The sequence below is a fragment of the Neoarius graeffei genome, chromosome 13 (genome assembly GCF_027579695.1).
Source record: "Neoarius graeffei isolate fNeoGra1 chromosome 13, fNeoGra1.pri, whole genome shotgun sequence".
NCBI lineage: Eukaryota > Metazoa > Chordata > Actinopteri > Siluriformes > Ariidae > Neoarius > Neoarius graeffei.
In genome coordinates this window covers 49,911,700-49,929,256 of record NC_083581.1, presented here as the reverse complement: position 1 = coordinate 49,929,256, position 17,557 = coordinate 49,911,700, and the positions used below count along the sequence as shown (strand labels likewise).

The window sequence follows — 17,557 nt, the reverse complement described above, 5'->3', positions numbered from 1 at the left end:
TAGAGCACAGATGAAATTTCAGTCCTCTCTGACCCACGGTGCAAACAGGCAATGCAATAAATAGAATAACTGAAATAAACAATATAAACAGTATAAACACTCTAGGTAAGAAATAGACATAGACTAAACACTCACAGGTGTGTGTGTGTATGAAAAGGACATAAACAGTCAAGGGCACTTGAGGTATAGCAGGTAAACATGAAATAAGCAGTGGATCATTCCACGTCAATTCAACCGGGGCCCGCGCACTTAGGTCTCCAAAAAATTCTGAAAAAATCACCAGATGTACCCGTGTTACCTAGGAGAAACACTAAATGTATTTGAATGTAAGATGTATACTTTCCATGTTACAGCCAGTTTTACTGGGGGAGGGGGGTGTCAATTTTGTTCAGACTCCTTTTTTTTTTTTTTTTTTTAATTTTGCATGCTGGTACGTAAATAGGAATAGTATGTAGCAAAACTGTCATTTTGGGTCTGGATGATCCTGCATTGTCATAGCACTCCCTCAAAGATGATCAAAATTTTATTGGCGTTTTTGGCTATGCTCTGTTTAGGCCTTCAGAAGACATATTTTTACCCAACATAGGCTCTTGATTTTTTTTTTTCCCTTATTGAGATAAGTAGAAACACTCTCATAAAAAGCAATAAACAGAAAGGAAACTCTATCAGTGTTTGAACATGAAACCTCACAAGTCTGACAAATCATTTTGGATGTCGTTTTCAGAGCACCCTAACACCTTGTGGGAATGCGCGCAGACTTTTTTTTAAAATATTTTTTTCTTTATTCTCCATGATCCCTTCTTTTTAAAAACACCAATTTGGCTTGTCTTACTCGAATCTTTCTTTTTTTTATTTTCCACCCTGAACATGGGCAAAATGCACCATTGAGAGCAATATGTTTTCTATAACATTAATGTAAAGAGTGAATAACCAAAGGCCAATTTTGCCCTGACATGATCACCTGAGAGCGCCTGTGCAGGGGTGGAGGGATCCTTTTCAATTTCAGTGGATCAGTGATTTTAGGGGCACCTCTCAATATTGAGAGTAACCACAGGCCTTTGGTCATTCACTCTTTACATTAATGTTATAGAAAACATATTGCTCTCAATGGTGCATTTTGCCCATGTTCAGAGTGGAAAATAAGAGAGATTCGAGTAAGACAAGCTAAATTGGTGTTTTTAAAAAGAAGGGATCATGGAGAATAAAGAAAAAATATTTTAAAAAATCTGCGCGCATTCCCACAAGGTGTTAGGGTGCTCTGAAAATGACATCCAAAATGATTTGTCAGACTTGTGAGGTTTTCTGTTCAGACACTGATAGTTTCCTTTCTGTTTATTGCTTTTTTTGAGAGTGTTTCTACTTATCTCAATAAGGCTCTTGATTTTTTTCCCTATGTTGGGTAAAAATGTCTTCTGAAGGCCTAAACAGAGCACAGCCAAAAACGCCAATAAAATTTTGATCATCTTTGAGGGAGTGCTATGACCATGCAGGATCATCCAGACCCAAAATGACAGTTTTGCTACATACTATTCCTATTTACGTACCAGCATGCAAAATTTGAGCCTCCGACATGGTTTAGTTGTTGGGCTTGTGAACTTTGACCAAAAAAAAAAAAAAGTCTGAACAAAATTGACACCCCCCTCTCCCAGTAAAACTGGCTATAACATGGAAAGTATACATCTTACATTCAAATACATTTAGTGTTTCTCCTAGGTAACATGGGTACATCTGGTGATTTTTTTTTTTTTTCAGAATTTTTTGAGACCTAAGTGCACGGGCCCCAGTTGAATTGACGTGGAATGACCCCAGTATAAACAATAAACTTATAGTTGTTAAGGTGAGGTAGTGTGGAATAGTGCAATTGAGCGAGGTAAAGTGAAATGTGCAGTCCCTGAGTTCAGTGTGCGAATGAATGTTGAGAGTGTGTGTGTGTGTGTTGGGGGGGGGGACTGTGAGGGTGACATGATGTCAGATGCTGAAGGGGGGGCAGGGGGGTGTGCGGGCAGAATTTGTGGTGGAGGGGGGAGAAGGGGCAGAACAGGGAGGGAGTTGAGCCTCCTGACATCCTGGTGAAAGAAACTGTCCTTGAGCCTGCTGGTTTTGGCCCGGAGACTCCGCAGTCTCCTCCCCAACGGCAGCAGGCTGAAGAGGCTGTGAGATGGGTGGGTGGGGTCACCTGCAATCCTGATGGCTTTGCAGGTGAGGCGGGAGTTATAGATATCCATAAGAGAAGGGAGAGAGACACCAATGATCTTCTCAGCTGCTCTCACGATGCGCTGCAGAGTCTTGCAGTAGGACACGGTGCAGGCGCTGTACCACACGGTGATGCAGCTGGTCAGGATGTTCTCGATGGTGCCTCTGTAGAATGTGTGCATGACGGGGGCCGGGGCATTTGCTCTCCTCAGTTTGCGGAGGAAGTACAGATGTTGTTGGGCTTTTTTGGCCAGTGATGCGGTGTTGTTGCTCCAGGACAGGTCTTCAGAGATGTGCACACCCAGAAACTTGGTGCTGCTCACCCTCTCCACTGCAGCACCGTTGATAGTTAGTGGAGCATGCTGGGTGTGCGCTCTCCAGAAGTCCACAAAAATCTCCTTTGTCTTCTCCATGTTCAGGCAGAGATTGTTGTCCTTGCACCACATGGCCAAGCGGCTCACCTCACTCCTGTAGATCGTCTCATTGCCATTGTTGATGAGACCGACCACAGTCGTGTCGTCCGCAAACTTAATGAAGAGGCTGGAGCTGGATGTTGGTGTGCAGTCGTGGGTCAGCAGAGTGAAGAGGGGGCTCAGCACACATCCTTGGGGGGCCCCCGTGTTCAGTGTGATGGTGCTAGAGGAGTTTCTGCCGACCCGTACAGCCTGTGGTCTCCCCGTCAGGAAGTCCAGCAGCCAGTTGCACAGGGAGGTGTTGAGTCCCAGCTAGTCCAGTTTATGAATGAGCTGCTGAGGAATGATTGTGTTGAATGCTGAGCTAAAGTCTATGAACAGCATTCTGACGTACAAGTCTTTTGTCTCCAGGTGGGTGAGGGCTAAGTGGAGGGCAGTGGAGATGGCGTCGTCGGTCGAACAGTTGGACTGATATGCAAACTGGAAAGGGTCCAGGGTGGGGGGGGAGGGCAGAATTGATATGCCGCATGACTAGCCGCTCGAAGCACTTCATGAAGACGGGAGTGAGTGCGACCAGGCAGTAGTCATTGAAGCAGGAGGGAGACGGCTTCTTCGGGACCGGGATGATGGTGGTGGCTTTGAGGCACGTAGGGACAACAGCCTGGCTCAACGAGATGTTGATGTCTGTAAAGATATCTGTGAGCTCCTCGGCACAGTCTCTCAGGACACGACCAGGAATGTTATCAGGACCCGGGGCTTTCCGTGCATTTGTTGTCCTGAGAGCTCTTCTCACGCTAGGTGGTACGTCACCGCTTAAAGCATATACGCGGAACCATGGCTTCACTTTTTGTTTATAAATGTCGTGAGACGTCAAGAATGGCATAGGAATTGTTTTAAACGTTAACAATAAATCTAATGTAGTAACTTTTATGATTTAAAGTGATTCATATAGGTAGCAGTCTGAGTGAATGACCGTGACGTCACAGCAGGAAGGCTATCGGTCTCCTTGCCATTTCCGCTATACTGAAACACAGAGCTGACTGCAACTCCAATCCTCCATTTTGAGCTAATTTATCGCCATGCCACGTAGATGTGTTGCTGGCCAGTGCAGCAACACGACAAAAGGTGGATTTACGTTGCATTCATGGCCCAAGAATGTTCAAACTGCAAAGATTTGGACACGTTTTGCAAGAAGTTCAAGGGCATATTGGGTACATACGAAGTGGTCTCTCTTCTGCTCTGCACATTTTACTGAAGACTCGTACGAAACCTCTGATCTGTTGAGGAGCGTTGGCTATAAGCCCGTATTGAAAGAGGGTGCAGTACCAACAATTTAAAGAAAAAGAAAACTACAAGAAAAGGAAAGCAAGTTCAGTTGCACCAGTTCTCTCGGAGTGTGAGCCGAGGGTTGTTGCTAAAACCCAGGATAGAACAGGACATATTATTGCTCGGGCAGTGACCTCCTCCACGGTTATTGCTAAAACCGGTGACGTCCCGTCCTGGGTTTTAGTAATTGCCTGAGCTGAGCAGTAACGGTACTCAGTCTGGAGAAAATGGAGAATGAGTGGACCAGCTGTCTGATTTCTCCGCTGGATATGCTTGCCTCAGCAGGAATATCTCGCCCTTGCGTGGAAGAGGCGAATGAACAGAGAACTGAACAATCAGCCACAAGATCGGCCTTCAAGAAGGGAGAACACAGATGGGTAAGAATGAAATATATATATTCCCCATTTATGCAGCATTCAAGAGTCAAGGATGGAGATGCTATTCACTCAGAAATTTTTTTAAAAATAAAGGTTCTGTGTATCTCCTTTAAGGTCATTTACGCCCTGACAGGATGCCAAACCATAGAGTTGCGCAGCTTGTGTAACTGATAGTTTTTTAGTTGTAATCCCCAAGAGTAAATGGAAGTTTCAGCTGATGTCAGTCTGATTTTCTAAAATAAATTTCTTGATGGATTCTTCAGTCAGTTGATAACTGTAGCGTCAGGTTGCTAGGTTATTTGGGTCTTCTTGCAACCAGGTTGTGCGCATCTCACTTTGTTTACAAACACCAAAGGGGTCTATATGTGATAGTGTAGTGGTTCTCGCAAAGGGCGGAGCACAGAAGACGGCAGGACAGAGTTCAGGTTGGTAAAGCGGGGTTTTATTAACACACTTTTCAGTGAACATCTAACGTATATACGCACACACCCGGTGTCTGGTTCGGGGAAGAGCTCCTCTGCTCTCGCTCTCCCTCCTTAAGTAGGGCGCGGTCACTGGGAAGACAGACACACACACACACACACACACAGGTTAATTGACATCAGGTGTAGTGATTCTGCCACTTACCTTCCCTGACTCCGCCCTCCTGTCACAGATTTTTTTTTTTGTAATAACATTACTCCATAGTCAGGTGGATTTCTACCTGGGCTGCCAAGGAAAATTTAACTTAAAATGATAAAATTAGATTAAAATGTATTCCTGTCTCTGTTTTGGCTCAGCAAGCCACTTTTCCTTGCAGCCATTGTCTGTTTGGTCTGCTGGGTTCCTGTTGAAACCCAAACATATTAGCCGAGTTTAAAGTGCAAAAAAAAACCCCCAGACATGTCAGAGAAGCGACGCTTCTTAAAGACGTCTTATGTGACTCGTTAATAATCAAGAACAACTTGTATGGTCTTTGCTAAATGCTATATTAATGTGAGGTGTATGTAATCTGCATGGACTTCTTAGTAATTATGAATATAATTTGCATAGGATGAGTGATACCTATATAAAGAACAGAAGACATTTATCCTGTGTGAATCAGTCATAATTGGTTCAAACAAGCTCTGCCAGCATTACTTAGCAGACAGACAGTGTGGAAATTTTATCCCTTAGAAATTAGGTGAATTGATTTTTTTTTTTTCTTCATATACAATGATACTTTTGTGCAAAGATTTCCTAATAAATATTTTCTTTTAATTTTCACCATCTCTTGTGTGTTTCTCAAATGGTTGATTAACACTGTGATAACCTAGTCTAAATATACCACAGTTGTGTAAGGTGGTGTTTACATTAGACCGTATCCGTCTCGTTTTCGTCGCGGATGCACTGTCCGTTCACATTAAAACGCCGGGAAACGACTCCACAGGCGGAACAACTTGAATCCGCCAGGGCTCACGTATTCAACCCAGTTCGTATCTGATCCAGTGCTGTGTAAACACTGAGATACGAGGAAACGCAGTGTTGAGCTCTAGCTGACGTCATTGGACAACGTCACTGTGACATCCACCTTCCTGATTCGCTGGTGTTGTTCATGCCACGTTGGTCATATGACGTGACTGCTGAAAAACGGCGCGGACTTCACTTCCTGCTATTGTTTCCGCCTTGTATCACCTTTTTGTTTTTCATTAAAGAGTATAAAAGTATGAATATAATGCTTTGCTTTGTCATTCTTAATGTTGTTCATGGTAAGATGCAAATACTGCCCATTGTGTAGTTATGATTGTCTTTAGGCTTGCCATCCTTCCACTTGCAAGTGGTGAGTGACTTGCGCATGCCCGATATGCACTGGGATCACACACACAGCGGCTCAGTCCCGAATCACTGCTCGTGCGCTTCACTCGCGCGCTCTGTGAGCTGCGCAGGGCCGGAGTGCGCACCCTCCAGAGGGCACTCGCTGTTCAGGGCGGAGTGATTTGGAGCGCAGCCGCTGAGGAGGAAGCGCTGAGCCTCACTGACACATTTCAACTTACGTGCCGTCTAATTAGTCATGTGATTAGCGTATCCGTGTATTGGCGTTGCTGTGTGCACGCGAATTGTGTATTGGCGTTGCTGTGTGCACGCGAATCGTTTTTAAAAACGTTAATCTGATGATCCGCTGATACGGTCTAATGTAAACACCACCTTACTGTGAACGTTTCAATCTGCGACACTTCTGTGTTTTGTGACGACTCCCCGTCCCCCCTCACACAAGTAAGAAAAGTGTAAAAGGCCCTGGAGATTGTGTGTTTGAATCTTGATGATGCTACAACCATCTGTGGCCGGGAGTCCAAGAGAACAAAATTGGCCATGCTCTCTGGGTGGCAGGGCTGATTATTACTGTCTCCCCTGTCAATCACAGTTGACCTGAGCCAATTGTGGGCATCTGGGAGCTCATGCACGCAGAAGAGGGTGGATAGCGCTTTCCTCCAAGTGTGTTACACTACTCCAGCGTATGCAGCAGTTTGCAAAAATGTAGTGGGCTGGCTTCCTGTTTTAGCCTTCACCATCCTGGTTTGGAAGCTGTCATGTCCTAGGGGAGAACTGCTTGGGGGTAGGAATTGGCCAGGACTAAACTGGGGAGAAGATCTTTAACTACAGTTGTAGAGAATTTATTCAGTGCAGCATAATATGGACATGGCAGCTCCTACTATTTTCTTAGCATCGCTAGCGAGAAAATACATCATTTATAGTTGTTTATTTTACTATTCCCCCCGCCATTTCTGTCTTCCAGGTCTTTACCAGGGACAACAGCAGCAGAGTGTGAATCAAATCTGAAAAAGATCTACACAGTACACACTGTTCAGGTAAACATTATTAACTGTAAGTGAAGTTATATGACTTAATTACGAATAAAAATATACTTTTCTGTATTACAAACTTTCAGTGTTTTTACATGAATCATGTTTCATGTTCTTTATATGACTGAGCTGTCATTGTGATGCAAAACCAGTGAAGGCTTTAAAGTGCGTATCACGAGTAAATTCAGGAGCAAGATCAATGTAATTCTCCTATTTTATATTAAACTTTGGTCAAATATCTGTAACATTCTGCATTCTGTGCAATTTTTTTTTTTTTTTTACCTTGCGCAATTCCAGAAAAATTCAGTTGAAATCAAGCCATTTGAGTCGAATTGGTCCGCCTCTGAAAAAACTTGCCATTTGGATTTCCCGGGAAACATTGATTTTCGTGACGTCATCTGCGGGACGCCTCCCTCTGAATCCTACGTCAGCGCTGGTTTGTTTATGAGAAAACGACCTGGTGGGTTTCTGCAAATTTCTTGAAGGTTATTGCGTAATTATTAAAATGGTTAACAGATGTATCGTAGGAGGGTGTAGCAACACCAATCTTGATAGGATTAGTACTCATCGTTTCCCAAAAGACCGGACAATGAGAGAGAAACGGGAGCGCTTGGTCTACACAGGCTGTGCACTGAAACCGTGCAAAGCTCGCGCAGCCTGCTGGCGCTTCCGCAGGTGACGTCACGAATCTGGCTCCAGACTCCCTTGGGATTTTTCCAGACATGTTTTATTTTTTTCTGCTGTAGACAGATGGCCTTGTGCAAAATTACCCTTCTGGATGAGTGTGTCAAGGGACATACTTTCATATAAAAAAAACACGATATTAGTTCAGAATATGTACTTTAATCCATCTAAATAAACCTGTCCGTTTGTGCTGGTTACTGTTTGTATAGAGTTTCTGGAGTGTGTACAACAACATCCCTCCAGTGTCATGTCTCCCACTGAGGTGTAGCTACCACTTAATGCGAGGAGAAAGAAGACCACTATGGTAAAATTCCTGTCGATGTTTGTTTGGTATTATGTTTTTTTTCTTTTCTTTTTTCTCCCTCTATTGTGGTTGTGGTGCTTTTTTGTTTTTCTGGTATTAGATAAATGTCTAATCTTGGCTTTATTTAACATTAAGGGAGGAGGAAAGTAATGCAAAAGGTGGTGTGTGGAAGATGAAAGTACCAAAGGAGAGCACAGTAAGGGTTTTTTTTTGTGTGTGTCTATAAAAACTTATGTGACGGTGACATTTAAATCGGAACAGTACATTCCTGCTCTTTTAGCCTATAGGATGACGGTATTTATCATTGTTTAATGACTGAATTTAAATCATACTTATTACACATGTCTTTTGGGTATTACATTGCTTCTTTTTCCCTCCTCCTCTCTTTAGTTAGCTGTATGGAAAGAGTTACTGCTGGCTACTATTGGTGAACAATTTGCTGACTATTGTGCATCAGGTAAGCTTTATGAGATGGACTGTAAATGACATTTTATAGAGGATTAACGACTCATAATTTTCTCTGTAAAAGTTCTTTGATGCATCATATCAGTAAAATAAGAATGAATTGTTCCTTTGGTGGAAAGTAATTGAAAAGCTAAGAATAGAATGAACCAGGATTTATTCACAAAGCAAATGTTTAAACATGTATTTTGCATACTTCAGTGATTATACAGCATGCGAATGGATCAGGCAGCTTTTACAAGCTAATCATGGGTGTTGATGAATTTCAGTGACTTTTAATGCATTAAAATTCACTATGTTGCCAAAAGTATGTGGGCAGCTAGTCATCACACCTATTTGTACTTGTCGAACACCCCATTTCAGATACACATTGCTCAGCGTAAATGAGTACACCCCTTTTGAAAAGTAACATTTTAAACAATATCTCAATGAACACAAACAATTTCCAAAATGTTGACAAGACAAAGTTTAATATAACATCTGTTTAACTTATAACATGAAAGTAAGGTTAATAATATAACTTGGATTACACATTTTTTCAGTTTTACTCAAATTAGGGTGGTGCAAAAATGAGTACACCCCACAACAAAAACTACTACATCTAGTACTTTGTATGGCCTCCATGATTTTTAATGACAGCACCAAGTCTTCTAGGCATGGAATGAACAAGTTGGCGACATTTTGCAACATCAATCTTCTTCCATTCTTCAACAATGACCTCTTTTAGTGACTGGATCAGAGCCTAATCTAGGGCGCATAATACACGTTTTTTATCTGTCTGTCGCACATCCACTTTTTGGGCGCGAGAGTGATATCGCGTATCTATTCATTTTGTCGCGCATTTATAAGTAGAGAGCGTGTAGTCGCGTTTTACTGAATCTTGTGCGTATCAATTTGTCAGCACCTGCTAGCAAGCACTGCGGTAAATATAGCGTTGTTTACACACCAATCGGAAAATATCGGAAAGGACCGAAGTATTCCGAATGGTTTATTTAGCAGGTAAAACAGTTTTGTGAACTATTATATCATTGGTCACTGAACCGGAAGACAGTGTATCTCAACCAATCGCGTGAAGTGTTTTAAAAATACCCAAAAGCACATGGCATATCGTTCTGTCTCATCCAAACATAACATTCAGAGCCTCCAGGATTTCGCGATTTGCAACATCAACGCAAATTCAACCAATCCCCGTGAATTCAGGGCGGTGTTGCAATTCTATCCAATCACCGCAACTTTCCCGCAAATTTGACCAATCGTTGGCGTCGTCTTGCGGTGACGTCGACAAACTACCTTCCGCCTTACTTCTGTGTATACATTCAAGAGAAGCAGCATGTGCGCAGTGTTGCCAGATTGGGCGGTTTTAAGTTCATTTTGGCGGGTTTTGAACATATTTAGGCTGGAAAACGTCAGCAGTATCTGGCAACATTGCATGATATGCGAGTCAGTGTTTAAGTAGGCTTAAATTCTGTTACTGAAAGTGTGTTATGTTTACAGTGAAGGACTGTGTGCACTTTATTTTTTTTTTTTAACTTGATACAAGAAATTAATTGATGCCAACATTTTTGCCAAAATGGTATTTTATTTTCCATTGTTTAGGCAGCTTCAGCATCATACTGTGAGATTCTGTTCAAATTGTTTTTTTTTTTTCTTCTATGAAGCCTGAGCCATTTATTTTATTAGTTTATAATTATTGTTTAATTTAGTCTTCAGGAGAGACTGCCTGCACACAGTACTAGTATTAATAGTTTTTTTTTCTTACATGAAAGCTGAGGCATTTATATTATATTTTAAGGTAACTTCATGTTGTGCTGTGAGGTTCGATGCACTTTAACTTTTGAACCAACAGGTGCATTTGGATAAGTAAAGCCTATTTTTCTGCATTTTTGTAGTCCTGGTAATCTTACACATTCTACATGATTGCTAGTTTTGTTTTTTTTTGAGTAATTTGTTTAATTTTTCTTGTTGAAAGTTCAATTTAGTATTATGTTAATGATATTCTAAAAGTAAAGATTAATTAAACTGTTCTGTTTATAGATGTACTCTTGAAAATATCTACCAATGTATTACTTATTTTTCTGTCCCCACTAACTGGAACAAATGAGGGATATTTTTACCCATGTTAATATTTTCTGTCCCCTATTTTCAAATTCCTAGATTAGGCTCTGCTGGATGGAGAGCGATGCTCAACTTGTCTCTTCAGAATTCCCCATAGGTGTTCGATTGGGTTCAGATCAGGAGACATACTTGGCCACTGAATCACTTTCACCCTGTTCTTCTTCAGAAATCCAACACTGGCCTTAGATGTTTAGTCATGTTGGAAAAGTGCACAATGACCAAGGGCACGGAGTGATGGTAGCATCTTCTCTTTCAGTATAGAGCAATACATCTGTGAATTCATGATGCCATCAATGAAATGCAGCTCCCCGACACCAGCAGCACTCATGCAGCCCCACATAAGGACACTGACACCACCATGTTTCACTGTAGGCACCATGCATTTTTCTTTGTATTCCTCACCTTTGTGACGCCATACAGTTTTGAAGCCATCAGTTCCAAAAACATTTATCTTGGTCTCATCACTCCAGAGTATAGAGTCCCAGTAGTCTTCATCTTTGTCAGCATGGGCCCTGGCAAACTCTAGGCGGGCTTTTTTTGTGCTTGGGCTTTAGGAGAGGCTTCTTTCGTGGACGGCATCCATGCATGCCATTCCTTTGCAGTGTACGCTATATTGTGTCACCCCAGTTTGGCTTTCTACTTCTTTAGATAACTGCAGTGAACTTGCATGCCGATTTTCTTCAACCCTTCTTATCAGAAGACACTCCTGTCGAGGTGTTAACTTCGGTGGACGACCTGGACGTCTCTGTGAGATGGTTGCAGTTCCATCTTTCTTAAATTTTTGTACCACTTTTGCTACAGAATTCTGACTGATAAGTAAAGCTTTGCTGATCTTCTTGTAGCCTTCACCTTTGTGGTGTAAAGAAATTATTTTCTTTGGGGAATTCTGAAGAGACAAGTTGAGCATCACTCTCCATCCAGTCACTAAAAGAGGTCATTGTTGAAGAATGGAAAAAGATTGATGTTGCAAAATGTCGCCAACTTGTTCATTCCATGCCTAGAAGACTTGGTGCTGTCATTAAAAATCATGGAGTTCATAGAAAGTACTAGATGTAGTAGTTTTTGTTGTGGGGTGTACTCATTTTTGCACCACCCTAATTTGAGTAAAACTGAAAAAATGTGTAATCTAAGTTATATTATTAACCTTACTTTCACGTTATAAGTTAAACAGATGTTATATTAAACTTTTGTCTTGTCAACATTTTGGAAATTGTGTTCATTGAGATACTGTTTAAAATGTTACTTTTCAAAGGGGGTGGACTCATTTACACTGAGCACTGTAGTCCCTCTTTGTAGTCATAATAACCTCCGCTCTTCTGGGAAGGCTTTCCACTAGATTTTGGAGCGTGGCAGTTGGGATTTGCTCATTCAGCCACAAGATCATGAGTGAGGTCAGTCGGTGTTCTAGTCAATGGACAGGTGCATTGTCCTACTGAAACAGATTTGGGCCCCTTAATTCCAGTGAATGGAAATTGTAATGTTACAGCATACGAAGACATCCTATATAATTGTGTGCTTCCAGCTTTGTGGCAACAGTTTGTGTGATGGCCAGGTGTCCACAAACATTTGGCCTTCTACTGTACAACCCCGATTCCAAAAAAGTTGGGATAAAGTACAAATTGTAAATAAAAACGTAATGCAATGATGTGGAAGTTTCAAAATTCCATATTTTATTCAGAATAGAACATAGATGACATATCAAATGTTTAAACTGAGAAAATGTATCATTTAAAGAGAAAAATTAGGTGATTTTAAATTTCATGACAACAACACATCTCAAAAAAGTTGGGACAAGGCCATGTTTACCACTGTGAGACATCCCCTTTTCTCTTTACAACAGTCTGTAAACGTCTGGGGACTGAGGAGACAAGTTGCTCAAGTTTAGGGATAGGAATGTTAACCCATTCTTGTCTAATGTAGGATTCTAGTTGCTCAGCTGTCTTAGGTCTTTTTTGTCGTATCTTCTGTTTTATGATGCGCCAAATGTTTTCTATGGGTGAAAGATCTGGACTGCAGGCTGGCCAGTTCAGTACCCGGACCCTTCTTCTACGCAGCCATGACGCTGTAATTGATGCAGTATGTGGTTTGGCATTGTCATGTTGGAAAATGCAAGTTCTTCCCTGAAAGAGACGTCGTCTGGATGGGAGCATATGTTGCTCTAGAACTTGGATATACCTTTCAGCATTGATGGTGTCTTTCCAGATGTGTAAGCTGCCCATGCCACACGCACTAATGCAACCCCATACCTTCAGAGATGCAGGCTTCTGAACTGAGCGCTGATAACAACTTGGGTCGTCCTTCTCCTCTTTAGTCCGAATGACACCAGCGTCCCTGATTTCTATAAAGAACTTCAAATTTTGATTTGTCTGACCACAGAACAGTTTTCCACTTTGCCACAGTCCATTTTAAATGAGCCTTGGCCCAGAGAAGACGTCTGCGCTTCTGGATCATGTTTAGATATGGCTTCTTCTTTGAACTATAGAGTTTTAGCTGGCAATGGCGCATGGCACGGTGAATTGTGTTCACAGATGATGTTCTCTGGAAATATTCCTGAGCCCATTTTGTAATTTCCAATACAGAAGCATGCCTGTATGTGATGCAGTGCCATCTAAGGGCCCGAAGATCACGGGCACCCAGTATGGTTTTCCTGCCTTGACCCTTACGCACAGAGATTCTTCCAGATTCTCTGAATCTTTTGATGATATTATGCACTGTAGATGATGATATGTTCAAACTCTTTGCAATTTTACACTGTCGAGCTCCTTTCTGATATTGCTCCACTATTTGTCGGCGCAGAATTAGGGGGATTGGTGACCCTCTTCCCATTTTTACTTCTGAGAGCCGCTGCCACTCCAAGATGCTCTTTTTATACCCAGTCATGTTAATGACCTATTGCCAATTGACCTAATGAGTTGCAATTTGGTCCTCCAGCTGTTCCTTTTTTGTACCTTTAACTTTTCCAGCCTCTTATTGCCCCTGTCCCAACTTTTTTGAGATGTGTTGCTGTCATGAAATTTCAAATGAGCCAATATTTGGCATGAAATTTCAAAATGTCTCACTTTTGACATTTGATATGTTGTCTATGTTCTATTGTGAATACAATATCAGTTTTTGAGATTTGAGATTTTGTAAATTATTGCATTCCGTTTTTATTTACAATTTGTACTTTGTCCCAACTTTTTTGGAATCGGGGTTGTATATATTAACCTCAAATAGCGGGTGGCAAGGTGGTATAATGGAGAGTGTTGTCGCCTCATAGCTCCAGGCTCACTGGTTCAATCAGATTACTGTCTGTATGGCGTTTTGTACGGCTCCAGTTCCAGAAAAGCTGGGACACTGAGTAAGATGTAAATAAAAACAGAATGTGATAATTTGCAAATAATGAAAACTCTAAATTTCATTTAAAATAATACAAAGATGACACGTCAGATGTTTAATCTACAAAATCTTATTGTTTCTTGAAAAAATATATGCTCATTTTGAATTTGATGTCAGCAACACCGTTGGGATGGGGCAACTAAAGCTTGGAAAAGTTGTGTAATGTTTAAAAAAACAAAACAAAAAAAAACCAACCCAAACTACTTTGGTTAATTGGCAACAGTTCAATAACATGATTGGGTATAAAAAGAGCATCCCAGAGAGGCTGAGTCTCTCTGAAGTAAAGACAGGGGGGAGGGGTTCACTGCTCTGTGAAGGGCAAATAGTGCAACAATTTAAGAATAACGTTTCTCAATGTAAAATTGCAAAGAATTTGAAGATCACATCATTAAAAGATTCAGAGAATCTGGAGAAATCTCTGTATGCAAGAGACAAGGCTGAAAACTGCCACTGGATGCCTGTGATCTTCAGGCCTTCAGGCGACACTGCATTAAAAGCAGACACGTGTCTGTAGTGGAAATCACTGTATGGGCTCAGGAACACTTCAGAAAACCATCATCTGTGAAAACGGTTGATTACTGCATCCACAAATGCAAATTAAAACCAGATATAAATAATATCCAGAAACACCGCCACCTTCTCTGGGCCCGAGTTCTTTTGTGATGGACTGAGATGAAGTGGAAAACTGTCCCGAGGTCTGCCGAATCATCATTTTAAATTCTTTTTAGAAATCATGGACGCCACGTCCTCCAGGCTAAAGAGGAGAGGGACCATCCGGCTTATCAGTGCACATTTCAAAATCCAGCATCTGTAATGGTATGAGGGTGCATTAGTGCGCATGACATGGCTAGCTTGTACTTTCTGAATGATGTATACACGTTTCAGAGCAATATGCTGCCATCCAGACAAAATCTTTTTCCGGGAAGGCCTTCCTTCTTTCAGCAAGACAATGTCAAACTGCTTTCTGCACATATTAAAACTGCATGGCTCCGTAGTAAGAGTCCAGGTGCTAAACTGGCCTGCCTGCAGTCCAGACCTGTCTCCCATTTAAAACGTTCGGCGCATTAAGAAGCACAAAATTCGACAAAGGAGACCCTGAACTGTTGAAATTGTATATCAAGCAAAAATAGGACAACATTTGTATTTTAAAACTACAGCAATTGTTCTCAGTTCCCAAATGTTTACAGAGTATTGTTAAAAGAAGAGTGATGTAACAGTGTTAAACATGTCCTGTCCCAGCTTTTTGAAACGTGTTGCCTGACATCAAATTCAAAATGAGTATATGCTTTTTAAAAAAATCTGTTTCAACATTTGATATTGTTTTTGTACTATTTTCAATGCAATATCAGGTTTCCATGATTTGCAAATAATCACATTCTGTTTTTATTTGCATTTTACACAGTATCTCAACTTTTGAATTAGGGTTGTATGTTCTCTCATGGGCATCTTCCAGGTCCTCCAGTTTCCTTCTACCTCCCCCCCAAAAAAAAGCCCCTTGGTGTGACCGTTTCATGGTCCCCTGTGATGGACTGGAGTCCCTTTCAGGGTGTTGTTCCTACCTCACACCCAGTGTTCCCTGTGAAGGGTTGTGAAATGAGTTATATCTTTTCAGTTAAATTCAGTTCCGAATCAAATTTAAAAACCATTGAGTCATAAATCTAATGAATTTAGATCACATATCTACTGTTTTACAATGTGATGTGGCATGCAAATTCCTTCTGTGTGATAATGTTCTCACATTTTGTTTCCTTTTAGAGGATGAAGTTGTTGGTGTAAGTGTCAGTGTGAGGGACAGAGAGGACGTGGTTCAGGTTTGGAACGGAAATGCATCTTTTGCTAATGAGGCAAACGTTTTAGGAAGAATCTATGAGCTCCTTCCACAGATATCTTTTAAAGCAGTATTTTATAAACGTAAGTTGCAGGAGCAAACTTTCTTCAGTTTTCATACATGCAACGTTTAATTAAATATGCAACATTTGAACAATATACAGTATCTCTTGTTTTAAGTCCAGCATTTTGTGTGTGCGTGCAATATACTGTATATCCTACTTCCTTAATTAAAAAAAAAATTTAATCTAGAAAGTTATTTACTGAATATTTACAGCTACTTAGTAAATGTATTTTGAGAAGGTAATACACCTCCTAAGATCGAAGAATTTCTTCTCTGTTTCAGCGCACGAGGAGCACCATGCATTTGAAGGTGGTCGTTCAAGACATTAGCAGACTTTGCACATTCAGTGTCTCCTTTCACTGTCTCATTCTTCAGCCGTCCTTGGAAAATGGACTGAAAAAAAAATCACACCTGATCAGGAGTGTTTAACTGCTTTACCTTGCAGGAACTGAAGTAGGTTATGTTACAGATCAGTTCTAATTTTAGGTATTTTAAACTTTAGGCTACAGAAAATCTCTGTGGCTAATAACGGAAATGCGGTCTTGGCTAATAACGTTCTCACAAGATGATATTAGGCAATATCTATATAGTTCACATGGAAGTGGAATACGTTTATCACAATAGAGCAATGTTGCCATGAACTTTTTTTTTCAATTAAATGTTACCCAGTGACACAATTGCTGCTTTTCCCTGTGTTAGCCGTGTTAGAAACGTGACATTTACTCAATCACAAAAATCTGGCGCCATTTAGGTTAGAGAGTAGTACCTGAGCTCTTATGTTTTATGCGAACATGTTGCACATTTTTGGAGATTTTTTTTTTTTTGTGCTTCAGCCTGAGATGTAATCCAGTTACTTTCTGTTTTCATTTTTTTTTCCTTTCCAGGCACCTTTTTTTGTTAATTGGATTCGAGATGAAATTTAACGTTTTGTATTTACGTCATTCTTGTCCTTGTCAGTAGTCCTGTGTGGGAGTTTGGTGTGTAATGCAGTAAGAAATATTTCATAGTTTGAAATTACTAATCTAGAAAGAACTAGGACAATTTTGTAGTACTTTATGCACTTATTTGACAGCCCTCTCTTTAGCCATACTGTACAATTGGTGACTTTCTGAATTTTGTTTGGTACTGTGTCATGTTTAAAAAGGGCAGGAGTTCATGTACTGTCCAGTTATGAAACTGATAAATATCTGTGTAAACTTTTAAGTGGATTGAATGGATGTTTAGTTTTTCTGCACCAAAGAGATTCCGCCCTTCAGCTCTCATGTTGTAATTTCTGAACATGTAAAAGCGCCACTCCTCATGTCTGATGTGATGTTTAGAAGTGCACATTAGAAGCAATAGCTGCAGCCTTGCCATAAATGTAGTCAAGTCTAAGCAGTGTTTACTCGTCTTTTTAGACATTTCATCTAGTTTTAGATCAGCTTCGATCTTAGTGTGAGCTATATTTTTAACATCAATTTGTCAAATCAAAAAAAAAAACTAACTACAAGAAGACCTGGGACTAAATTCTGACCTGGGTCACTAATGTGAAAATGCACTGGAAAGCACAATTGTGGGTTTGTCCTTCTAATGGGCATGTATGTTGAAGCAGATAT

At 40.8% G+C, this 17,557-nt stretch overlaps 1 protein-coding gene across 1 annotated transcript in view; it reads left to right on the top strand.

Moving 5' to 3' along the window:
* eif4e3 (eukaryotic translation initiation factor 4E family member 3) overlaps positions 1 to 17,557 on the top strand; it is a 33,608-nt gene that overhangs the window by 15,750 nt on the left and 301 nt on the right. The window contains exons 2-7 of the mRNA XM_060936874.1: positions 7,062 to 7,134; positions 8,022 to 8,116; positions 8,252 to 8,312; positions 8,507 to 8,573; positions 15,827 to 15,982; positions 16,245 to 17,557. The exon at positions 16,245 to 17,557 is cut by the window's right edge and continues 301 nt beyond it. Of these exons, the coding sequence (XP_060792857.1) occupies positions 7,062 to 7,134; positions 8,022 to 8,116; positions 8,252 to 8,312; positions 8,507 to 8,573; positions 15,827 to 15,982; positions 16,245 to 16,291 (499 nt within the window). The 3' untranslated portion in view covers positions 16,292 to 17,557. The remainder of the gene's footprint in view (positions 1 to 7,061; positions 7,135 to 8,021; positions 8,117 to 8,251; positions 8,313 to 8,506; positions 8,574 to 15,826; positions 15,983 to 16,244) is intronic.